Here is a 27310-nt window from a genome sequence, read left to right on the forward strand (position 1 = left end):
GGTTTCACTATAAGCCCTTGGGGGGTTTCTTACCTCTCCTGCATAATTCATACAGTGTATTTTTTATATATTTTATGTGTCTTTGTGGTACTAAATAAATAATAAAATAAATAAATAAAAAATCTTTTACATGGAGGAGTTCCCCATTTTAGCTAACACTCCTCCTTAATTAAAAAACTTGCATTCAAATCTACAGTGCAGCACAACTTTTAATGGTCAGTTTAAATGTTTGTATTTTTGATTACTATCACTTCAGTACAATTTTTACAGATTACAATTAAGATGATGATGGTGTAAGTGGTTATCAAAGTTAATGTAACGTTTAAAATAAATTTTAAATTTAGTTTTTTCATTTTCTTATTATTTTACTTTGACCTGTAGAAGCCATAGTCTTATCTTTATTACAATGCATCTATAAAACAAACATCTAAACCCCACATATTTGTTTATTTTAGTTTTCTTTTTGATGCTGCCATTTTATCTATCTGATAACAGGTTCATATACCAACCCATAGTTCATGAGAAGGTGTTGTTACATAGAAGGGGAAGAAACAGAGAGATGCAATCCTACATCATTCCCAGGTACCTGCAGCTTTAAAAAATTGTCTTTTTCTCCTGCAGCTTAACAGCCCCTTTTCATGACAGTTATCAGCTTCGGGGGCTTAGGTCTAAATATCGGTCACAGTATGGTTTTTGAAAACTCGGGGTCCCATGTAATAAAAGATACTCCGTTAAAGTGCTAATCCCAAGCCCTGTGGAAATCCTCCTGTGCTCCAGTCAAATACATCTCTCCAAACTACATTAACTCCCACCAGAGGGACCGAGCAGCAGTGGGCTTGCATTTCTATAGAGCTATTTTCACCAACTCATACCCTTTGCATTCAACATACAGAAAAAAAAGTAAATCTTATTATCCATCTTTTTTTGTGCGAGTGTATGGTGATGGAGTAATTTCAAAGGCCGTGGAGTGTTGTGCTGTGTCGAGGGAATCCTCAGAGATTCCCTATTGTGCTCCTGCCAGGCCGCACACACTGTTAATCACACCATGAACAGACTCAATAACAACAGCCCCGTGAGAGGCTCTAGCAAACTAACACACACAGACTTACACATGCACAGCTCACATAAGCAAGCGAAAAACATTTCCTCCTCTTCTGCAGCAAAACAAGGAAAATCCTTCAAACTTCAGACAGGAAATATGCTTATTCTCTTTATGGCAGTGAGTTAGATGAAAAGATTGCTTTCATATTTGTCCATTAAATATAAGGCTACAGCCTACAACCAGCTACCCTAGCTTAGCATAAAGACTGGAACAACAAACTACCAGCGCCACCAAGTTAAGTTACATGTCGCTTGTTTAATCAGTACAAAAAACAAAGTGTAGACATGATTATTTGAAATTTTATGGGAGTATATGTACCAGACTTGGTTTGACCAGTAACTTTCTGGAGTTGTTTTTATACTTCGTTTTTTGTCTTTTTGTCTTTGTCTTAACTAGTGAGCTTTACGGCTATCTGTTTCCCCATTTTTACTCTTAGCCCTGTGCTTTAGCCTTACATTTAATGGACAGATACAAGTGTGGTATTGATCTTACCATCTACAGTACCTCTCTGCCAGAAGGTAAGGTTTTTTTCCCCCCAATTTCCCAAAATGTCAAAGTATTCCTTTAACTAAATATTAGAAAGCACTTGATGGTAATTAACACTTGAAGCTTTGATTGTTATGACCACCACTGTCAATCCAGGCTCAGTTTGTGTTTGTGTGTCAATGCAACCACACTGTATTTGCTCCTATGGGACAGTTAGATCATCAAAGATCCCTCATCATTCCCAAACACTGGTGGCCTACATCTATCCAAGACACTAATACACACTGTCATTGCTGCCACAGGGCTACGTTGGTGCTACTGGGTAAATAACTGTCAGATCACTGCGGCAGCAAGCAGGCCAAGATCACGCCTTGTCCCCCAATTGCTTGTCGCAGTATTTAAAAAGTCATCTTTTCCACCCTCCCAGGTGAACGTGGGGATGCATGTGGCAGTTTAGGAAGTGATGATATAGTCATGATGGATGAGTGTGGGATCGAGTGTCAAGTCGGGGCAGGACACTGGGGAAGCGGGGACTGTCGTGCGGTGGCGGTGGGCACAGCCGTGACTGTCAGACCACCAGCCTACAGCCACAGCTGCCCAGGATACAGCGGCTGGCTGGGAGCCAAGGTCAGCACGCCAGGGCTCGGGTCCGTTCACAGTTGACTGATCACACACTCGTAGATCAGCAGCTCAAACAAGCTCAGGGACAAGACTGAATTCCCTTTGTAACAGACTGAAAGATGCAGCACTGAGGATTTCTTTCAAGAGCCTTGGAAAGACTTTATGAATAGAGTATAAATTTGGGAATTTATAGATGTTTTAATTGATGATGATTTGGTCATCATTATTCTTATCATTAAGGTAATAGAATGAAACTATAAATTCCTAAAAACATCTTATGTCCACGGGCAATATTTTCACCTGAGACAAGAAGACTAGCAGAGTCTGTTCTACAATGCAACGTCGCTGTTACCACTGCCTTTCAAAATCAAGGAAAAGTAAAGAATGACAGCAATGCAGACGTCTTAAAATATCAGGGACCCAATTAATGTCTGCAAAACACCTTGTCTGCGCATTCACTGCGTAATGCGTCATTCATGCAGTCACATGTGCTCGAGTTAAACAAGCCAAAGAATTAGTGACTGAAGTTCAAAATGGGTTAACAAACAGCGCCAGGAGAAAGTTAAAGACCACGAACTACCACCACACGGAATTTCAAGAATATGAAAAGCTTTGGGAGTCAGCTGTCCACGACACGCCTAAACCAGCCAAGGTATCAGCACAAAAACACGTTCAAACAACGCAACAACTGTGACAGAATCAAAGCCAACAAGGCAACAGCTACAGACAGAATGCAAATGCTCCATACTTGTATAGCGCCTTTCTAGTCTTTTTTCGACCACTCAAAGCGCTTTTACACTACATTCACCATACACCTGCATTCACCATTCACACACATTCATACACTGGCGGTACAGCCGCCAGGGACAATTCGGGGTTCAGTAACTTGCCCAAGGAAACTTCGACATGCAGCCTGGGAGACCGGGATTGAACTGCCGACCTTCCGAATAACTGCCAACCCGCTCTACCTCCTGAGCCGCCCCCAGAACTGAGGACTATAGCGACAGATGGTGGTGGTTTACTCATAATTCCACAGTTTGATGTCAGTAATACTTGCACTGGTGATTTCAGTGTTTTCATATCGTTTTTACTTGAATGCTTCAGTTTTAAATAAATAAGACCTGTTTCCATTAATATCTTTAGTAAGCAACAATAATAAAATCCTATTCACTAAAGCAAGCTAGCACAATATTACACTTTTACCAACACATTTTTGAAGGATGCCAAATATCTTCAAAATATCAACACAATCCCAGAAAATGTCCAGATATCATTACTGTCAGTCACTCAGGTGCCTCTTTCACTGTGTAGATTTTACTTATGTCCTGAAATAACAGTAAATTTATGATTATTATGATGATTTATGAAAATAGACATTAACCGCCCAAACAGCACTAGTCTGATATTACTGTATACCTCATTGATTAGTCGGATGATCAAATAGGGTGCCATAAAGGTTGATATTAGATTTAAACAGAAGAACAGTAAATAGGATGGGGCTGGTTTCCCACCTCTGTGACACAGCGTCACTATGAACTGAATATCAGTTTGCTGCAGGGCATTGTAATGCATTGTACTGTATAAATGTTTTTTATGTTTTTAAGTATGTCATCACTAACAAATACAGCATGGGGACACAGTCGGTTTTTATCAGCTAATCTCTCACCACACCACACACACAACTGCACAGCTCCATGTCACCTTAATTAATGTCGCACCAACTTTGTGCATTATTGATTAATATATTCTTAATCAAACAAAGTTTTAATGGTGATTTAATGGTCTTCAATTAATGATTAACTTCCATATAAGGAATATGCTGCTTTGCTCTGAATCAGAATTTTGCCACCATTCACATGGTTAAGTATATCTGGAGAGCACTAATAAGAAATGTCACTCACTTCTTAAAACACAACATATAGAATATAATATTTTATAGGCTATATAAATCAAGTCTGTATCAATATAAAGTGTGTGTGCAGCTGTGTGTGAGTAAGGGGAGTGCGGCATGTGGTTGTTTGCGTGCACGCCTTATGGAGGTGCAAACAGCTGTCTGCTGGCTGATCCTGTGCCTTGCAATGTCAAAAACACTCATTTATATGCACCTGGAGCAAAGATATCTCAAGCGTCTCTGTCTTATAATTCAAATCAAGCCGCCTATGTTACCATAGCCTGTAGATGTTCATTCGGGAAGGGCACAGAGAAATAAACAAGGTAACACAGCCCGAGTGGCTCTGACATTTAACTGAATTCTAATAGAAAGTGACAGGAGATTGACGTTAAATGAAATTCATACAGGGCATCTAGAACAACCAATGTGTGAGGGACAAACAAACAGTAGGGAGAGCTGTTCACACTTGCGCACACAAACCGTGAGGTGTTCACACTTAAACCAAACAATGGTGATGCAATTTACACATGCAGTTGAATATTTTCCCCTTTAAAATTGAGGCTATGCTTATTTTCAAAGTATAATTTTTTTATTCATCACAACTGAGGCACATCAGTGGCCTCCGCCCAGGTACTACAGATAGAAATTCGCTTTTACCTATATCTGGTGCAATAAATGTATTGTGAATTGTCCTGTTAAATAAATAACAAAAATAAGTCATTGTCGATCATTTCCATTGCTTTAATGCAATGATTTTTAAATTCAAATTTTCTTCTTTTGTGTAAATCTTTGATCACTTACAAAATGTCATAATATAATCTAGTAAAAAGTATTGAACAAATTGGTCAGCTGCACATAAGACACACCTCCTTTGCATAGTACAGAATTTCAGCCTTCATGTGTGTAACTGTAGTTTACTTCTGCTAGCTTTTACAGATTTTGACTGGTAGAGGAACAAACCAATGGCTTTGGAGGTCTGCCAAATGGAGGTCAGTGAGTCCCATTCAAACCCTGCTTAAAAACATGAATCACCTGCAGGGTCACCACATAAGCTTGTTTTACCACTGTTTGTAGAAAGGTTTCAAGTGAATGACCAATAGCAATTACTGAGCCTTAAAACATTTTCCTTCTTCTTCTGCGTTGGGGCCAAAATGATTTTTTTTCATTGTGAAAACTCATGGTGTGCAGCATTAACATGTAATTTGACCTTAACAGACCTCTGTTAGTAATAAGAAGCTTAATACCGCAATACTACCAGATTCCTCCACCCATGAGAACATTAACAGTCCTTTCTGTCACAGAGTGTTTAATACCGGTCATACAACATGAGTGGGATAAGGTGAGACTAAAACATTGCGAATGTACCGCTTTGATGTAATGAGTGTTAAATAATGTGCTGTGGAGCAGAAAGGTCATTCAGATGCGTTAAGGTGTGGGTCATCTTACCCGGGAGGACTCATAGGAGGGACTGGACTCGCCACCTGGGGCCCAAGATGCTTGGTTGGTTCGCTCATCCAAACCTGTCAGAGAGAGAGACGCGCAACTCAGTCAGAAAGTCAAGATTACTCCGTTAGTTCAATGTACACAGAACATCACCATTTTCTGTGTCCCTCTCACACGCACAGATACAAAGAAGATGTTACACAGTGTCAATGTGATTGTGTTTAACAGTATGTTTACTGTTTAAAAGTACCGCGCTTCAAAGAGATGCAGTGTTGTCACATCTCTTTCTTTCAGCCTTTCTTGTTTTTTTCCCCCGTACTGAACATGGAATAGGGACAACCCTACACTAAAGATGTTTTCCACAGGTTCCCTGAATGTTACTTTGCAAGTGATAAGGAGGAAAGAAGATATTTTTTTTAGATTAATTAATCAATTGACATTGATTTTGATACATCATTTAAATCACTTGTTATTGCTTGTACCAGCTTCTTAGATGTGTGTATTTTCTGCTTTTCTCTGTTCTATATCACTGTAAATCACATATCTTTACTATCTCTAATGGTTGGTTGGACAAAACAAGACATGTGACATTTGTCATATTGGTCATTTTCTAGAAAAAAAATAAACAGTATTGTCACTGTGATTAATCATGGAAATAATTGCCAGATTAATTGATGATAATAATGATTAGCTGCAACCCTAACTGGTAGCCAAAACAACATGTCTGATCAGCAGCTTAACACTTTACAGTACATTACCCAAAACTGAGCTAAAACAAACCTCTGAATGGGAAACTTTTATAAGCTATTATTAATCTCTGTGGGTCTCACAAAGTCAGCCAAATCCTAAAATGCACTTGCACTCTTCAAAGGGGATCTGCATAGAAGTTATCAATGCTACAGGTTATTAAAGGGGCAAGATGGCGCAGCAGCTTTCTGCTGTGATACCTGGAGCTTTCGGACCAGACAGGAGTTACTAACATCAGGGTAACAATGCTAGCAGATTTATTCCCCACTTTTCAACTGTCTGAATTACTGGACATTCTGGTCAAAGTTCTCTCATCTTTCATCATGTGGTGAAACACCAGAGGAGAGGGAAACGTGCTTGAATTTCACACACTGTTACCAGGAATATTACTCTCCAACATGCGCTCATTGTGCAACAGACCACACCGAACTTTAGCTACTGGTGGGGAAAAACAGAGACTTTTATTCATCTTCAGTTTAACGTATCGACACAGATCTCTCCAACAGCAGCTGGTGTAACGATTTGACAGTGATTAGCCAGTACTGTTCTCCTGATCTGGAATACTTTATCGTAAACTGTAACCCTACTCTCGGGCTGGGCAATAAAACAATAATGATAATTATCACAATATAATTTTCTTCAATAACAATATTGTAAATGTTCAATATATCGTCAATAAACATTTGGTTTAATTAATCTGAACAGAGAAATTAGCACTTGATTTTTCTATTAAAATATTTGTTGAGGAAAGTGGGACTGAAAAAAGACTAATAACATTTGTTGAAAAAGATTTTATCATAACAGTTTTGAGTGCTCAAATTTGTTAAGTGATCCACTGTTTGGCGACAAGTGTTTGTTCAGTGCAGTCCAACCACAAGCATGCTTGAGGACTGCTGTGTACCATCACACACCAGAGTGAGTTATAAAAACAACAAACCCTGGTTTCACAGCTAATCTCAGACAGCTACAATTGACATTTAGAAGTGGAGACGGGGTCAGATTTAGGGAGTCAAAGTACAGGTTTTGCAAGGTGGTGAGAGAAGCTAAACGACTGTACTTTGCATTGCAACACAAGTTCTCTGCTTCTGACTCTGCATACATTAATAGTGCTCAGACAGATCACAAACTACCTAAAAAAAACCCACTCCATAATGACTTGCGCCTGGCCAACGATCTGTACCAATTCAACAGTCACTTTCAAAGACAACAGGACAGCTCAGACACTTCTGACACAATCCCCCGTGACTCCATTGATCAGCTCCTGACCACCAGCTCCACCTCACCCACCTCATCAGGAGCCTGGGGCTTTCAACAACACCCCAAGGGTCCCCCCTCCCTAAGGACCCTCTCCATCTTGGGGAGAGATGTGAACAAGCTATTCAGGAGGCAGAACCCCCACAATGCAGCTGGGCCAGACTCTGTCTCCCCCTCCACACTGAAGCACTGTGCCGATCAGCTGTCTCTAGTGTTCTCAAACATCTTCAACAACACCTCAATGGAGACACGCCGTACGCCATCCTACTTCTAATCCTACATCATCATCCCTGTCCCTAAAAAAACAAAGACCACAAGACCACAGTGACTACAGATCTGACACCCTGTCCATCACAGACCCACTCATGGACCCCCTGCAGTTCGCCTACAGAGCCAACAGGTCTGTCGTTGACGCAGTAAAGATGGCACCCCACTTCTGCCTCCAGCACCTGGACTCATCAGGAACGTATGCCAGGATAGTGTTTGTGGGTATCAGCTCTTCTTTCAACATCATCATAACGGCCAGACAGGACAAGCTCTCCCAGTGTGCCACGACTCCACCTGCAGTCGATCACAGACTTCCTGTCTGACAGGAGGCAGCAAGAGAAGCTGTGAAAACATGTTTCTCACTCTCGGACCATCAGCACCAGATCCCCTAAACGCTGCGTTCTTTCCCCTCTGTTCTTCTCCCTGTACACCGACCACTGCACCTCCAGCCACCAGTCCGTCAACCTTTGAGTTTGTGGATGACACCACTCTCATTGGGCTGATCTCTGGTGGGGATGAGACGGCCTACAGGTGGGAGGTTGACCATTGCACTTCCTGCGGCAGTTGAAGAAGTTTAACCTGTCAAAGACAATGATTGTGCACTTCTACACCGCCATCACCACTTAGTCTAGCTTCGCCTCCTCCATCACCATCTGCTGTCACTGTCATATTACTCCTTATCATTTGCTTCGCAGAGAAGGTGTTGGCTGCAATCTACCATCCCTTCAGGACCTGTATGCCTCCAGGACTCTGAGGAGAGTTCTATTCTCTTAAAAATGTTTATACTTTGTGACCTTAATATTTTTATATATTATCTGTTTATTGTAAGTGTAGAAGTAAGCTTAGTTTGCAATAAAACTGATTCTGATTCTGATTTAAGGCCTGATTAAACATCTGACCAGAGTACAAACTGTAATAGTGAAGTAATGACAAATCATCTCCCTTAAAAACTGGCACGATGGAAAAGTGATTTTAACTATGTTTTTTTCCTGTTAGGAAATGACTAAGAACAGTGATTAATTAATCTCTTCAAAGGGGCATGACACAAACAATTTTATCCATGGTGTCATTTTGCTCATTTTACATAAATCATGGCAAAAAATAAGCACTGTTTTATTTGCTTCATTGTACCAAAACACAACTTCCTGACTTGGCACTGATGTATACTAGGCTAACTCCAAACAGCTGAGCACTAAAACTTGATGAAACAGATTTTTAAATTAAAGAAAACCTCTATGTTTCAAAAGTCAAACAGATAAACAAATAAAATCAATAACTCCAACCAACTGCAAAGACCATCTGGCATATATTGAAAAATATAATATCTGATCTTTAGAATCTAATTTATGTGATATAGTCTGTAAACATATTTGTTCTTGCTGTTTGAAACAATATTGTGCTGCAGTAAAAGCCAAAGTTATTGATTGTCTCTGTTGTAATTTCATCTGTCTCAGCAAAATGCAATACCGTTCATTTTTAGCTTCAAATGAAAGAAATATCAGATTTAAAGAAATTGTGTATGCTCCAAAAAATAATACAGCAAGCAACAAATAAAACTTTTCAATATTAGGAATATTTTTTACTTTAAAATCTAACAAATGATATGCACTGAGGTGCCTCCATGCAGCAAGGTTGGGCATACAATCCAAAAAACAGAATTTACGGGACAGAAACAAACTACTCCAATAAAAGCAGAAGTAGAATCTGCGCAGCAAAAAGCAAGCAAATCGTATAAACACAGATCAAAACATAAGGACTAGTCCTTGGACAGACGATAGCTATGGATTGCCCTTAACTGGTACTTCTTATGTATCACTAAGGGTATTTGTTTCAAACCGAACACTTCAATATAAAAGAGAAATTATGAAAAGGAATCTTTATGTGGTTTTGAGGTAAAACACCCAACTGAGATGTGATCAGTTTTCTAGATATTTTGTAGACATTGTAGATGGTAGCTTTATAGTATTATACAAAATGTATTTCCAGTTGTCATGCTGACAATCAGTTCTTAGTCAGAAATCTAATTATACACTTAACCAGAAAGTCAGAGACATTTCTCGAACCAGAAATCATGCTCCAGTGAACAGAGTTATAGATAAGTTTCACCTTGACAAACATGTTGTTTTGCTGCTAGCACACAGCAGATTCATTTCCTCTTTAAAAAGTCCTTCATAATTACTATCAATAGTTTAAAGAAATACATAGTCAGTCGTCTCACTTTCAAAATGTATCCACATTCCTAACATTGACAGAGCAACTTGTGCTACCAATTCAGCTTCTATATGTGTGTCTAAGAGCACGTGTCTAATTTTTGTTACTGTGACAACACCAATGTGACATATTGTAGCCCAACTGAGGCCTTTTACACACTGAATGTAACAATGGTCAGTCTTTTGCTCTCTGGGCCCCCGCCTGTCATCTCGTCCGATTACCATGTTCCACCAGGGCTCAAGGGTCCCCTCTCTTCTCCAAGCACAGACGAGGCAGCACAATAAAATTACACACTGACACAAGAGGCAAAAGGGGAGGGAAACACAACACCACTGGCTGTAATTCAGGTCTAATGAATTGGGAGAACCAACGCTGCAAAGATGCACAAAATCCTACAACAGGAAAAGGACATCAATTTCCTTCTCACACACAGCACACTCAAAGTTGTAATCAATACTTTGGTATGAACAATGAATCAAATGACTATGTGTGGAATTATCACCCAGCCCTACTGAGGTGTTTAGCCTCTTTTAGCTCATTGTTTTGGTTTTACAGCCACACATTCTCAGCAACTGTATTTTTTTTGTAAGCTTCAAAGCATCAGAAAAACCTCAGGTTCAACTGTACCCTACCTGCCCAAACTGCATGTAGACAAAGCTGGCAAATATTTGATGAACATGCACTCAGTTGGCAGGTTATTAGGTACACCTAGACACAAGCAGTCTAATAAAACAGTCCTGCAATAAATCCTACCCTAATAATGTTCCACTTTTATTGACACTGTTTTAGAGCGGTGTTGGTTCAACTGTTTTGTCACTTTGGAGGCTGTAGGTTGTTGCGCTGTTGTGCCATCCTCACTGTTTAAATCACAGAGGGTAGACCACATATCCTAAACACTTTCATTTGTGATTATTCTGCGAAATTAATTAAGAGAGGTACAAGAAACATTTAATATTCTCGAACATCTGATCTGTATTTTCAATAAAACAAATAAAAGTGAACTAATATGGATTTGTAGAATTTGCATGTTTGGCTAATTTAATTTAACATCTATTCGTTATAACGCCTTTCTTTGTATATATAAATAAAAAACCATAAACATAAAACCTGTGGCCTGAAGGAAACTCCTAATAGGTGGCTTTTTTAGGTGCGTGTGCACAGGCATGATTCAAAAGAGTGACCTTGGTTATGGAGGTGAAACATCATAACATATTCTATGCATAGCATCGAAGAGAAATATTTCAAAAATGGTGTAATAATGACGCCATCCTTATCCATACATGTATAAATATCCAGTAAACCTGTGGTGATGGTTTGATGGACAGCGCAGATGAACACTCCTTTCTCACTGTCTCTGCTGGGTCATTCATAAACAGCTGCACCTTCCCCAGTCTCCAGATTGAGCAAAAGGCTGTTAACAGAAAGACTAAGACCTTGTCCTTATAAACAAAATAAGACTTTCAGTTTCAGTGACCCTGATGAATTACTCCTGATGAAATCTCATACAACATGGACTGAAGCATTACAAAACCTTCAGGTTACTTACATTGGGCAAAAAAAAGGTCGTTCATTCGCAATTTTCACCAACAGGGATACTGCGTGATGTCATACCCCAAAAAAACAGAGAGTTTTCCTGTTTACTATAGTTACAAGATGCCTCTTTTTCGTAGTGTCACTACCCATTTGTCTTTATTCATAACATGTGGTTAATTTGTAGTCGTAATAGTAATAATAGTCATGATCAGTTATTTCTTTGTGACACCACAGAACATAAACACACACACACATAAGGAACATTAAAGTGCAGCATCACTTGCAGTTACCATTTCATTTGCATATCAATGCAAACAACTGCCATATTGCACATATTCGTAATTATATTTATTCATTTATTTATGTCAACTGTATGTTTGTCTATGTGTATCTATTATCACCATAGCATATTCCTCTTTGTGATTCTGATTTCCCCGCGTGGGTCCATGTAGCAATGATGATGCAGGATCAACATAACTGTCCAATCAGTGAGTTACCCGTCAGTCTATATAACTTGATGTTTGCCCCTTTTGGGTCATTTGTTTAAAAAAAAGGGTCATAGCACCCCACATCCCCATAGCACATATTGTGTATTAAATTATCAACTTACTAGTGTCTTTATTGTTGCTGATATCAATTAATACATACAGTACATAGAATCTCTACATCTGTTTTTTTTTTAGTCATGAGAATTGGAACTTTTTATGATTTGCCAATAAAATACCCAACAATAGAGGTTTGGTTTTATTAGTGTTGAATTGAATTTGAATGTGAAATTGTATGTGATAAATGAAGTAAAGACAGAGAGAGGGACAATACAGATAAAAATCAAATTGGCTCTGATAATACAGACATTTAGAGTGCAACGAAAAAAAGTGAAAATTAGTCAAAACCCCCAACATGTAAACCAGACAATACAAGTATTACATATTTATAATAACTGGCCAAACAATTTCACTGAGGACATACAGCAAAGTAGAACTTCACACAGAAACCTAACTGGTGTTTTAAAATGCATCCTGTAGACTCTTAAACGTAATTAAATACATTCAGACACAAGGGTCAACTTCATCTATGAACAGATGAGTTTGATTGAGGATTAAATCTATAAAATCCAATTCAGATTACATACTTCCCGTCACACAACAGTTGGCAGAAAAAACTACAAGCCAAAAAAGGATGCGAAAGAGATAGAGAGAAAAAAGGGGGGCTTCTGGTCCGGGTGGCATCTTGACTAAAATGAGAAATGAAAAATGTCAGTCATTTAAGAACTAATTAACCTGATTCCCAGCACAAATACATTTCCTACGACCCAAAATAAATGAATCATCCTTAAATGCAAATGCTCTGATGGAGAGCCATTACATACGTTTGATGAGAATAAGAAAATATATATGTGTGTAACTACTGCAATTAGTTAGTTTCAGACCTGCTACCTAAACGTACATTACACTTAAATCATGTCAGCTTTATGCCACTTTGTCACACCAGAGACCACATTCACAGTCTGTATAAACAAATTCAATACACATCCTAGCATACAGAGCTTTTGGCTTTATTTGGCATAATGGCTTCCAGTATATATGAACTGAGAGTAGTACTAATGGTAAAACCAGTGACTGCATCAAGCGCATGTATACAAATAATAAATGTGAAGTTAAAACTGGACTGAGAAGAACCAAACACACAGAGTTGATGTACTTTTTGAACACTTATAGAAAGAAATCACCAAGAAACAGACAAAGAGACAAAAAAGGTGTTACCAGAATAGAAAATAAATTTGTCAGTGCATGCCGGCATACGCTGTATCTCCAGTGTCCATAGCCACCATAAAGTACAGTAAATTTACAATGAGCGTTTATTAGTAAAATTAACTTAAGCAATTCAAAAAAGCTGTACATATAGCAACTCTCAATTTTCACAAAATAATTTATTGTTAACTATTTTTTATTCTTTATTTTACAGTCAAAAAGTGAGCCAGTGGCACTGTTCAATGGCACTGACTAGAGAACCTAACATGTTTTTGATGGTGGAGGAAAACGGAGCACCCGGAGAAAACCCACGCAGACACAGGAGAACATGCAATCCAAGAATTTTTCTTTAAAAATTACTCAAACCGATTAATTGATGATCAAAATAGTGGGCAATTAATTTTAGAGTTAACAACTAATCGATTAATCGTTGCAGCTCTATTTGTAACCAGTTTGAGAAGTGACTCCCATCACATGGGACTGCACCCTCCGTTGTGACGTGTCTTTGTTTTACCCACCAGGCTGAACTCAAAGTTGTAGCTGTTTATTTTAGGACCCAACCGACTGACAAACCAATCCACACTAGCTGCTGGTCACAGCTAACAGATGTACCAATACAGACCACTTAGTGAAAATTTGCCTTTCAACAGCAGCCATCCGCAGCCCCACTACACTAACGAGTCAATAGCCTCATCAAATTTGCATCATCAACACAGCTGGAAGGGAGAAATGATGAATTCTCTGTTAGAGCCACTTTGGGTGTTTTTTTCCAATCCATCTCTCTTCTCTGGCACACTTTTGAAGGGTCTTGCCAGTCCCACTCTGCCTCAATTATCTGGCTATGCCCAGCTGAGATGCAATAATCCAAACTCTCTTTCCCTGCAATTTCCACACTTCTGCCTGCACACTCACTTGCCTTATGTTCACAATCACTTATGTGAGTGCTTCTTCGACTACCTCGAGGATCAGAGACACAGTAGGCTGGGGGGGGAGGGGGGAGGGGGGGGATTTACAGGCCTTGATACACTGTAAAGTGGAGCAACTGACATCGTAACTTCTTACATGATAAAAGGATTAATTTAGCATAATTTGTGTACATACCTACGCTGAAATGTAAGCTTGCAGATGCAGACACTGCCTTATTTTCTGGGGATTATTACGCCGATATGCTGGCTATTTTTTTTTTCACACGGTCTGACCCGGAAAGACGGATCACTAAGTGAAAGCATACACGGTTGTGGGATTATGTCGGAATATGTTGTTCATTAAGAATGAGCGAAACATTCTTTCCACGTTTATTGCGGGATCTTTGTGTGAAAGCAGCTATAGATTTCTTTAACAACAAAATATCAGTATCTACCTAAAAAGTCCAATATAGGTCGGGCCATAATATGAACCTCCTGAAGTCATAATCCATTCAGAAAAAAGGTATGTAGGGTGATTTGTTTCGAGTGTTTGTTCGAGTTACTGGCACCCTGGATCAAGATCAATGGCAAAAAAACACTAAAAAATAAAAAAACAACACTCATTCCTTTCATTACCATACTAACTCATCTTTGAACCTGAAAAGAGCAGCAAGCCACAAGTCAAAGTATTCAACTGCCATTGCTTTGACAGCCATTTTACTTCACACTGTAATTCAGAAGAAAGCAATAGGACTCTGATCATACCAAAGAAAAGCTATGCAAATCTTGTTCATCAGTGTTTCACTTACAACACTGTATCCACCATTAAGTAAACCATCATAAGTGAATGCAATACTGCATCACCCAAAATGATCAATTATGGCTGCTTAACTATACATTTACCAATAAGGTCTAAGTTTTTAATTCACATCATACAGACAGTTAATATTTGGAAAAATAAAAATAAACAATATATAGGCTGAGAATTTAGAGAAAATATTGTTATTATACAGTTGTAACTAAGATTTATAGCAGATTATTTAAAAGTTGACCATTAACTTGAATTAGTTTAAGCATCTTTTTTTCCTTGCTGTCCAAAACATTTTAAAATACTTTTTGTTGGAAGCCCACATTTTCACTTTGTTACGTTTCTAAAGGACAAAGCTGGTCACCAGACGACACCAGAAATGACAATGAGCTCTGGCTGCAACACCACAGCTCTCCTGACAGTCTACAACTCTTTTCTGCCCCAAACAAAAAGCACTGTGCTGATGCTTGTCTGTTTTACAAAAGTCACCGAGTGCAAAGGCCCACATGTTGTTCACATCTTACTGTGTTGAATCATAAAGCACACAGCAATGATGATCGAGGTCTCAGATCGCACAAGTGACAGTCAAAAGGAGTTGGTTCAGCTCCACAACAATTTTTGAGACTGCAGTTAGTGTTGTTGTTGCACCATATTAAAATGTGTATCTAATGTTTTGTCAACAGCTTAATGAAAACCTCTAATGTGATGATAAAAAAACATCCAGAACAATGATAGTCTGAAGCATTTGTGTCATTAATACATTAAACATCTTTCTGGGAACCTCACCAGGAAGGTGTGACTTTACTACAAAATCCACATCAGTTTGACAAGTTTGCTTATCATTTGTTTTACTTAAAAGAGCACAAACACACTCTCTCACACACACACACATACACGTCCTCCTCACTTGAATGAGTAGGTATTCTAACATTCATCCTCACAACTCCAAAGTTCATGAGTGACAGCTCTGTTCTCATTTCTTTGTCTTTTCGTTCAGTTTTCACTAAGTGTGTGTTTTTCATTTCACAGATTAGTGACTACAACGAGGCTTTGTGGATGCACACAAAACATGCTTTCAGAAAACATAATGCTGGATTGTTGACTTTCTCTAGTAGCACATCAGACAATAGATGTGCCTCGGATTAATGTCCTGCAGCATTTAGGGCTAGGAAGCGATCCAGAAGCAGGGAATCTGAACTCTTGTCATTACAACAAAACCATCCACAAACGTGTTCAACAATAAAGACGTTCATAAATAAAGGACAGTAATTTGTGGGAAAGACAATTCAGATTGTGTTTACAAGAATCTCAATCAGACATTTTTATTAACCTGATTCAAATGTTGCCTCAAACACACCTCACAGCAAACCCTCATAATAACACTTAACAACAGACCTTGTTGAAAGCAGCCAAAACATGCCTGATTTATGCCTTATTTATTAATCGGACAGTAATGTAAGCGTTCAATGTTTTACACCGTGATGGTAATTATATAATATAACATTTGCACATGTCTATGACCTAAACTGTGTTCTTTGTTCTTTACTACCCCGGTCCACTATAATTCCAGGAGGAGAGCTTATGTTTCAAGCACCAGATGTGAAAAGCGCAGGGACACAAGCACAGAGGAGGGGGAAAGAATCACATGCAATGAGAGACTGAGAACTAAGACCATTATCAGCGTCCTACCTGCTGCACTGAACTGACTGCTTCCAAGTGTGGTGGGCCTGTTTTTCCCTCCGCTTACAGGTGGAGAGAACATCTGAAGGGAAGAAAAGGGACACAAACCTACAATTAGAGAAAAGACCCAACAGTGTAAACGCAACCATTCTGATGATCAGCTGCAATTATCCTGGAAGCTGCCACTGATTTTCAAAAATCAAGCATAGTTTTGTAAAATCAGTTTAGTCAATTAGTCATGTTTTAGCCTATTTGGGGCTCACAGCTCTAAGATAATCAGAGCTGCAAAAGCAGCAAGAGGTAGTAATAAAAGACATCCTACCGCACTAAAATCCAGCAGGTCACTTAATTCCTTGTCTGTTCCGAGAGCGGCAATCCGCTGCTGAGGATTCATCCTTGCGATCTAGAAACCTGCAGAAAGACACAGTCCATCAGGTCACATCTCTGCTGCTTTATTCAGCAGCGGGGGACGGACGGTGTGCCACAGGACACGACCAATGCCACGAGAGGTGTTTGTTATGGATGCAGAATAAAAACCAGCACTGTGAAGGAAAGTTGTCTCTGGCGCTGATTCAAATAGAGACACTGGCAGCCTGGATACATTGTAATTGATCAAATGGTGCGAACATTTAGTTCGCACACGTTTAGTTGCTTTTCCCTTCACTGCGTTGATTTAAAAAGAGAGATAAGGTGGGGGCGCTCTGACCTGCAGCATTATTGCAGTAACAGTGTTTCTCACTAGTGGTAAGACATTTATGTAGCCTATTAGGCTGTCACTGACCATGTTAATGTCAGTGATTTGTGTGGTAAGTCCTATTTTATAGAAGCTTAACGATGGTTAGCGGAGGCGCCTAACGTCACTTAGCTAGCTGGCTAACGCTAGCTGTAGTCGCTGGTTCATATGCATTGAAAGGAGCTAGCGAGCTGCAACCAGCTGCAGCGGTTTTATAGTCACTGTAGACATTAGTACAGAGAGGAATGTGCCGTGCGAGCGTCAGAAACATAAATTACACACTGGGTCAAAATAAGTAACATAGACAAACAAATGTTGCAAGTGACAATCCCTCAGCTCCAGAATACAAAACGCAATGATGGGTCTTTCTCAACTCCCAACTTCTTTCACTGGTCCGAACGCCTTTCAGCAAACTCCCTCTGATATTTTACCTTTTTTCCGATTAAAATCCCGACTAGGGTGATCTGGTGAAGACTCGCTTTCTTGCTGAACGCCTCAAAAGAGCGAAATATGGGTTTAAACGCCAATACCTGGGAAAATATCCTCTATATATATATCAGTTACGAGTTTCCCTTAGGCAGACATTTTTTGCTTTGCGAGAGCCTCAGCACCACGATGACACTGGTTATTGTATCCCTCCGCCGAGCAGTGACATGATGGTCCCACACAGCGGGAGATGCTGCGGGAGTAAGCACGCACTGTGTGGGGTCACGCTGATGTTTATCTCTGTTTTAATACCACTGCAGGTGCATTTAATGAATACTAATGAGCTGCAGCATCACAGTAATATGTACATTTGAATGCCTGAAAAAATGCAATATGATGCATTCATTTTAAACAAGTTTTATATTCAAAGCAAGCCATGATTGTTGTATTCTTAAAGCAGCTGCCCATAGGCTTTTAAAAAAAGCTGTTTCTTCATGTTGGCAAAATAAATGTCCTTTCATGCAGCAGAGGGACATAAGCAAAGCTGGGTGTAAAGCCAGGCAAAGTGTGCTACTGTCTGCAGGGCCCCAGGCCCCAAGTGGCCCCCAAAGGCCTATGTTCACTGCTATTGGATTTGGTAATTAGACTGCAGAAGGACCTGAAGTTGTTCTCAAAACTTTGTCCAGCTCATTCAGTGTTTGCAATTTTAGTACAAGATGTGTTATAATAATATAATAAATCACCTAGTGTTTTGTTTTTTCAACAATGTTTGAACCTCTGTAACTGTTTCAGTCATATTGGGATCATACACCTTCCTTTAGGCCTGCTAGTCCATTAGTCCTACAGCATTAAGTTTATTGATTGCAACTAGACATTATAATTTTATGGCTGGCATTTCATTTTTTTCCAGTAATAGCCATTCAGTGTATTTGCATGCTGTAGGTTAATCGCAGGTGGATCCGCCTAATGTTCACAGGAAATCATGTATACATGTACTGAACATTTTATTTGGATTGTTTCATTAATGACATAAATTTGAAACAATGCTTGTTGTATTTTTAAAATCCTACCAAGCCAAAGAACTACACACATTTTAATACACTGTATGTGTCCTGCAAATTCTTTTAGTGTGAAATATTTGCTGATCTCTAAACTTTCAGGAAACAGCAGACATTGTTATTTATTTATTCATTACTGACTCTTGCTAGCCATTCAGTATGTTTAGCTCAATAAACACTGTCAAGTTAAACTCAATCAACACCGTCAAATTAAAAGACATAACTTTAACACAGTGTAATGAGTCAAGAATAACTTTTCATGAAAAAAACTCCCTGTCCTTATTTTAATTTGGATTTGTTGTATGCTCTACTGTAGCCCATTAGTTTTTTTAAGTACAGAAGTAGGCTACAGACTATGAGGAGTATTATGACATAAATGTGTGCATTTGTGCCACATGTAGGCTAAATTGTGACAGCTAACTTTAGTTGAGATTATGCTTTTATTGTGAAGGTCTCAGGCCAGATGTGCTGTTGCTGTTGGCGGAAATAAGGTGGGCATTTGAAAACAAGCTTGTTGTTAGTAAGTTTATTAGCTCTATTTAAAGAAATTAATAAATAACGGACATTTTCTTAACGGCAAAACAACGGACGAAAACAACCCTCTGATATTAATCAGACAATGGTGAAAAAATCGAAACCAGTGCGTCGATCCGAGGAAGGTCTGAGGGCAAAAAAGGAAAGCGAGCGTCTGTGAGTAAAAGGATAAACATATCTTACAGCATCACAAGGTGGAGAAAGTTCAAAGAAGAAAAGAGTGTACGGACTGATGGAGACGTCGCAGACTTATCTCTTGAACTCATTTGGAGAAGGCCCCACCATACGGGACCTCAAGGTAGGCCTATAGGCTAATATAACGTTATAACATTTACATATTAAATGTCTAACAACGACTCGAACTATGTTATATATTTTGAAAAGTTATGTACATTATTCCAAATGTATCCAACAGTGTTCAAACCCAAAGAAATCCGTAACTGTATTCAAGGTAACGGTGCGTTTCATTCATTCACTGATGCTACGTCAGAGGAAGTTGAAGTCAGCAACTCTCCTGTTTACTGACGCTTACCGCGCGTCCCGTCTCAGAAACTGTGCCCGTAAAGCGCAAACGTAGGGGTGAAACAAGCATTAGATTATGGAACAAGAGGTGTAAAACAGGGTAAATATTGGTGTGGAATTTTACAGGATGGAGAGCGCTTATAGACCAGCTAGAACTGCAGAGAAACTTAAATATTACATACTAGACAGACCTAATGTTTTTAATTAAATTAATCACATTTTTATTAGCCTACCTATCCCTAACCCTAACCCATAAAAACCGACACATCCTTTTGGACAGATAAGCTAACAGTAGGCTACTGCAAATCAATTTAATATATTGTTATTAGCTAATAATTTATATGTTGTAGGCTATGGCTTGTTGCCACATTACTTCACCAGTGCACACGATCCATATTAGGCTACTATTCTATATATCGATATAATGTTGAAGTGATTATCGTTAGGCGGTGGACCAACGTGAGATTTCGTGTATGTGTTAGACATCTCCATCAAGGGAGTTGATTAATGAAACAAAAATTGTTGCCTCTCCTACTTCCTGCACATTTTTTGTTTGTTGGTAACTTTGCTCAAGTGAGTGTTTGGAGAAGCCCCTGACTGTGCATATCGGGGCGGTGTTAAACGTTTGACCCCGCCCACGCTGAACTTCCCAGAAGCCCCGTATAAACAAAAGATGGAGGCAGTTGACAACAGGAATTTTAAAGTCTTTGCCTCTTTTGTGGAGCACGAGTGAAGCCATGTGTGATGAGTTGTCAAACCTTGTTTTTGTCTGTGTTAATTGTTTAAACTGTGTTATGTTGTTTTAGTAAAGATGATATATAACTCTCCCGCATTATCTCTTAACAGGAGCTGCTATAACTTCATGTACACAGCACATTCAGCCTGTCATGAGCGCGAGCCCTGGCCTCTTTGTTTACTTCCGTACAAAAGCATTCTACGTGTGATGTGGTAATATTCTTCTGTGCATGCGGGTGTCTTTCATGTGGGCGGGGCCCACAGTGATCACCACCCCAATCTGCACATTGCAGTCAAGGGTACTTCACTGTTTCCGGTGTTATGCCGCCTGTCAAAAGGTGGGGTATGCGAATTCAATACACTTCTTTTGGTCAAATTCAGCAAATGTCTCCTCATGGTCCACCAGTTGTCCTTTATGTATGTGCGCTGAGAAAGAATTTGGTGTTTGTACACTGCCCTGGCTCTGTAAATGGCAAATAAACCAAGTGGCCCTAACCCTCGTATTTGAGGTTTAATACCAGCTTGCATCTTTGGTGTTGCCTCTCTGTATTTCGCAATGTATTGGAGTTTTTAAATCTGGTATCTGTGGCGACATTCCCGTGCGGCACACACGTCAATAAGCAATGATTGCCAGAGCTGAAGGGCAGAGAAACCGTAGCGACAGAGAAGGTTAGCATTATTTTTTTCCCCACCAGATTTGCATCAACACTTGTGCTGCAGTGTTGTGATTGGCCAGCTTGTTACGTCGCTGAAAAAATGCAATACTTCCCACCTGCTCAGCCTGTCTCAGTAGTTGACTGCTTGATAACTCGAGATTTATAGCCAGCGTCTAAAACTCTGTCTATGGAATCTCTGGCTGATTTATCTGGAGTCGACAACTTTGCTAACACAGGCAAAGACAAGACATAGCAAACCAGCTAATAAGTTATTACTTTCTAGTCCAACAGCAAGAAGGTCAACTCGGTATCTGTCCTGCATACGTTTTACTCTAGTCCGGTCTCTTGCCTCAGTCACTCTCTCTTTTGCTCTTCCTCACTTTCTCCAAAAGCGTCTTTTCGGTCTCTTTGCAGCCTCTTTGCAGCCTCTTTGCAGCCTCTCTCTTTAAATCCATACTAAGAATACTGAGCTAGCTTCTTCTTATAGCTAGCTTGCTGAAGAGTCTTGTGTGTGTGATGTGTGACGTGGTGTCTTAAAGCTTTGCACTATTCTCACAATAGGTTTTGTATACGGGATACCAATGTTACACTGTGCCAACAACCGGCGACACATACAAGCAGGGGAGGTAGAGAGTGATGAGAGAAAAACTCATAATCTGTTTAAAATATCCCCAAACTGTCTAAGGCTGGGATCAGACAGAATGCGTTTTTTGTTTTCTTGCCTATTTTAATGTTTTCTATTGGCAGTGTCATTCGCGTTTTTTTTCTATTGTCCAATCAAATGAATGGAGAGACAGGCCCTCAGTTGTGGTGATGGAAGTTTACAGTCCATTTACTATTAATGGACACATGTAATATGTTTTATACTTTCTGTTAATATAATCCACTTAATCTTATTTCTCTCCTGTATAGACACCTTATTTTGAAAACCAGACACATGTGTATCCTCGCGCTAAACTCATCAAGTCCAACCCAATTTTACAAATAATGCTGTATGTGGTTCTCCTATCACGCAACATGAAGACTTCATAGCTTCTCTTCAGGTAGGACTCTCATACTGCAACACTTCTCTTTGTAAAGACAGAAAATGACAGGAAAAAGTCGCTAACCCGCCTGTCAGCTCGCACTGGTCCGTTTCAGTGGATTTACCATAAAGGCTTGAAGACGTGTGCACTCCAAATTTTGGGGCGGCTAGCTTAATTGCCTTCTCATAAATGAGTGAAAGAAACACTCAAAGCGGGTCAGACCGTTTGTTGCCTTTTCTAAGAATTCAGCCACAGATGGAGAGGATGTGCTACGAGACAATTCAGCAGTGTCTGCCGGCCGATTAATTTTGGTAGCCGAACATTTAGTGCATCCCTAGTCAACTGTCAAACAAAAAGATCAGATCTGGGGGAAAAAATTGGAATTGAGCATTAAGGCCTGCAGTCTGAACGTAGACAAAGACAACTACTAAAGCCACGATCACACCAGGAAAAGTAATGCATGGCGAAGTGTCAGCAATCAGACTAGCCAATCACAGAACAGTAGGGCGGGAAAACCCAGTAGGCGATAGCAACTAGGGTTGCAGTCATAGTCTTTTTTTGCTTCCTGACTGGATGACATGACATCTAAAGCCTAGTGCAATCTACAGGACTTTCAGTGCCGGCAGATCGCAGTGCTGTTCACACTACACGATTTGCTGTCTTGTGACGGGAGTCTTAAATGGGTGAAAGAATGCATAAGCACCCGCAGGCAGCAGGGATTTTCTGTGCTCTGCCAGCTGCCTGCTCTCTTTGGCTGGTTGTGGATTTCGAGTCAGCTGACAGCTTCAGATATTTAGCATACTAAAAATCTGTCTGGCGTCAGCGATGCCTCTTTGATACGTCATTGAGTAGTTCACGCTACACAACTGGCGAGCTCAGCAACTTGCAAGGTGTGCTTAAAATCGTGTCATGTAAACTAGGCTTAAGTGGCAGCCAGGGTAAGAGCTGGTCGAATTCTCTAAATGCTAAGGAAAGGTGCTTTAGTGCTTCCTTTCATATCTCCTTTAGCATAAGGTACACTGGACCGTTCTTTATTAAAGTAGAGTCGATAATGCCAGTCACTAAAACAAGCAACTGTTGTTTCACCACAGCATTTCTAAATGTTATTGACACATAATGCACCTTTTTGTGGCGCTAAGCATTTATGTTGTCACTGCCCCTCATCTGTGTTTTGGAAGGACATAGAGTAGTTTGTTTATAACATGACTGATATATGAAGCAGCAGAGTATTAGCAGATCAAGCCAGTGAAGTTAGTTGTTGTCAGTCAGTTCATTTGCTACATAAACTGTTAACAGTTTCCGCAAAGTAGCGAGAGAATTACATGACACACCTGACCGCAACACAGACACCTGTCGCTCTTGTTGCTGTCTCTGTCCTCCTTGCTCAGAGATGCCTGTTTGACTTGTCTCTCTGCTCCCCAGGATGTTTCCCTCTGAAGTGGCTGTGAACTGCACTTTATCAGAGGTGCTGAAGATTTGTGCTAACATTTGTGTGGATTTATGGTGAGATTTCTGTCTGATCACAAGTGTTTTCAGTTTCGGTTTTCCACCTCTGTTGAAGAGTTCTGTGTCTGTCTATTACCATATCAGCAGCAATAACACAGGGTAGCCTGCTCAGCAGAGGGCGGGTAGATTTAGTTAAAAAATGATGACTTTATTCTCATTAGATTGCGATTTTATTCTCGTAATATTACAACTTTTGTCTCAAAATATATTCTGCAAATGTCAGAGAACACAGATATGTGGGAGAGATTATTAATGTGCAGTAAGTTTTGAACATGAGCTGAAAACCTGCTGAAACACAGAAGCTATTAGAGTAAAGTAAAGAGTTTCTAAGGGGGATTTCACACCTACCTCATTTGGTCCGGACTTTCGGGCTTTTCAGTTTGGTCCGAACAAAAATTGCAGGTGTGAAACCTCCCACGGACCACAGTCCAGGCCAAACAGACGAAATTTGGTCTGACAAAAAGAGTTAGTCTCTGGATCAAACTGAACCATGGTTCAGTTTTAATTGCGAGTTTGAACTTGCCTTCAGTATAGTTGGTGCTGCAGATAGTAATGCCATAATAATATAGTGGTAAATATGCATATGTTCATTTGTTTATTCATTCATTCTTATCAAAGATACCCGCTGAACTGTTTAGTAAACCAGTCAATGTCAAGTATAGGGAGACACATAGATGATGACAACAGGACGCAAGTGTGTCTTGTAAAGTCCTTTAGTGCGGTCGCAGAATTGCAGTGTGAAACCAAACCAAAACCGAATGTATCAAAATGTATCAAAACATGAAAGTTGGATCGGACCTTGGTGTGGACTTTTAGATGTGAAAGCTCCATAAGTGAATTAAAATGAAGTGATTTATCATTGAGGTGAAAAGGTGCCACATGCACATTTAAAGACTTCAGTCATGCCTGTGTGCTTGACTCAGCAGAGATGAAATTAAATTAAAAATATTGATCTACAGGAAAAACATATCTGATAGTAATACAGAATTCCCGAGAGCCTTACTGCAATATATTAGCCTACACTATGGTTTTATGTTTTGAATAAAAATTTTTTTTTTTAAAGATTTCTGGTCTGGGCTAAGCCCCAAATGTTTCTATCTATCCTGTAAATGCCCCTGGTCCGAAGAGACCGGTGGTTTCCAGTAAACTCAGGGTGCTAACACTTAAATTCTTGCTAATATACTAATAACCCGGGTATTTCTCATGTTCACAAAATCCACATACTATGCAGCCGGAACGCTCTACATACTCATTATGACGTCATTAGTATAACGGTAGGCTTCTATAGTAATAGTTTTGTACCAATATTATACTTTTCGACCGCAGCCTGACAGTGCGCCGGTGTTATGGGGGAAAAACATAAGAAAGCGTGCAAGAAAAGTTTGTGGTGATACACGTATAAAAGAGACGCGGCGTTCAGGCGAAGGATTACAGGCAAAAAAAAGAGAAAGCGATCGACGGCGAGGACAAACACGGATAACAATTGGTGAAGCTTTTCCTCGCTGGAGAGCGCTGAAAGAACAGGAGGGACTGAGAGCAGACAGGGAACTAGCGTTACTGCTCTTAGACAGGTTGGTATTTGTAAAGATATTTCGAGTAGGCTTTGAAGCTATTACATTTACCGAAAATATTTAGTTGTCTTGGAATTGTGGAAATGTCTTGACATTTTCAAGGCCACTGGAAAACAAGAGTGCGGCGTGGTCTTTCTGCTGTGTGGGAACTACTTTTTCCTCCGCGCTGACGAGAAACCAGACAAGAGGACTGCAGTGAAGTTGGGTTCAAATTGTCTGACGCTGTGACTCGCGGATGCGCAACGTCTGTCGTTGATGAAAGTATGAATGTCTTTTAGAAGTCTGTTCCACATTTTATTTGCTACTGCCTCTTGCAGCTGATTTGTGGATAAGTTGTTTTTGTTTTAAGGTGCACAATAGGTGGTTTAATAAATGGAGTAGCGTTGCATGACGGTTAAAAAGCACTACTTTACTCCAGTGAATCACAAATGCAAATTTTATTCCTGCAAGATTTAATAAAAATATGTAGCCTACCTGTTTGACATATTATTACAGATGTCTTTATCAATGATTACCATATACAACCTGCCCTGTAAAGTTGTCATGATGGATAGATAGATGCTCAGATGACCTTATTTGTATGTGACTAACATTGCACGAAGGTGCTTACATTTTGTTTCAAGTGGATGAGTTTAAGTGGTTTATAAACTTGCATGTCAGAGAAAACAGTTTGGTGTGGGTGTTCTCAGCATATTCATATAGTGGCATGAAGTGAAAGAGGAGGCAGACCTTGACTGGAACTATTATGAAAAAGGAACAAACATGAAACTGAAATAGCAAAGATCAAAAGGATGTGGAGATGCATGGGGGGTGGATGAGCATGTACGTAGGTGCCATTGATTGCAGCAACCTGGGTTTGACCCCTCTCTCCTACAAAGAGGTTTTCTGCTTTCAGGGTGGGTTTGTTTTACTCACCTAGGACCAAATGAATTGATTTTAAAGTTTGATAATAGATGTTTTAGTTGGTTTACTTTAAGATTAACATTAGTTCTAACCATAATCTTCATAATCACAATTTATTTCAACATATTTTTTTTATTTTTGTTTTGGTGCAGGTGAAGCAACTGGACATGCATATATATAGTGTGAATCAATCTCAATAAAATAAATATAAATGAAGAATGAAACTCAAACATGTGTGAACCTTTTTGTGAAACAAGTGGGTTGTTGGTGCATCACTAGGGATTGCCCCTCCCATCTTATCCAGATGTTTTTTTTAATGAGGCCTGTTATACGAGTACACTCAGTCCCAGAACCACCAACACTTTTTGGCACTGTGTACTCATCAACACACTTACTGCAAAGCAGATGTACTCACACATATATATATTCTGATCCGTATTCTGACTCAAAAGTATGAAACTGAAAGTTTAAACTCGTTTGTTCAGAAATCACCGCACACAGTAGACTGAATTGTAGCGTGATCGAGTAAAAACTACTAGTTAAGTGGGTAAAAACGGCACACTTTATCCTTGCCTGTAGTATTTTATCAACTTATAGTCAACAGACTGCGTACTGGATGTCAAAATGTTTCTAGTGTAAACACAGTGGAGTTTTGAGTTGTTTGCTGTTCTGGTGTTCATCCTGGACATGTATTTGGCACTAGCGAGTTACATAAGATGACAGTGTATTTAATAAATGGTAGAAATTATACGGTATGATGGTACAGTGTGTTGTTAAAAATGAAAGGTTCCACGTTCTTCATCCCTGTCTCACTGAATTCAATTAGTGGAAGTTATAACAAGTATAAAACCAACTTCACGGTCAAGCCTGTTAGGGTCAATGAAAGTGCAATAGGATAATTATTAATCATGTTTATTATAGATGCCTATTAATATTAGTTAC

General features: G+C 39.5%; 1 protein-coding gene and 1 long non-coding RNA gene across 6 annotated transcripts in view; one reads left to right on the forward strand and one right to left on the reverse strand.

Moving 5' to 3' along the window:
* The window catches only part of tcf12 (transcription factor 12), a 79541-nt gene extending 61472 nt beyond the window's left edge, over positions 1-18069 (reverse strand). For 2 of the 5 annotated variants that reach the window (XM_038701240.1, XM_038701237.1), the window contains exons 1-4: positions 17864-18067; positions 17022-17110; positions 16709-16781; positions 5547-5620 (exon numbers count right to left, since the gene is read on the reverse strand). In XM_038701240.1, coding sequence (XP_038557168.1) covers positions 5547-5620; positions 16709-16781; positions 17022-17093 — 219 coding nt within the window. In that variant the 5' untranslated portion in view covers positions 17094-17110; positions 17864-18067. Of the gene's footprint in view, positions 1-5546; positions 5621-16708; positions 16782-17021; positions 17111-17863 lie in introns of all 5 variants that reach the window. The other 3 variants (XM_038701242.1, XM_038701238.1, XM_038701239.1) reach the window with 3 other exon arrangements.
* Positions 18070-25036: 6967 nt separating this feature from the next.
* Positions 25037-26598, forward strand: LOC119890397. The gene is made up of 2 exons (XR_005442229.1): positions 25037-25465; positions 25568-26598. It is a non-coding gene; the product is annotated as an uncharacterized LOC119890397 (long non-coding RNA).
* Positions 26599-27310: the final 712 nt, after the last annotated feature.

This window comes from Micropterus salmoides, unplaced genomic scaffold, assembly GCF_014851395.1.
Source record: "Micropterus salmoides isolate LMB-PRFRI ecotype aquatic unplaced genomic scaffold, ASM1485139v1 Ms_hic_scaffold_6, whole genome shotgun sequence".
Classification (NCBI taxonomy): domain Eukaryota; kingdom Metazoa; phylum Chordata; class Actinopteri; order Centrarchiformes; family Centrarchidae; genus Micropterus; species Micropterus salmoides.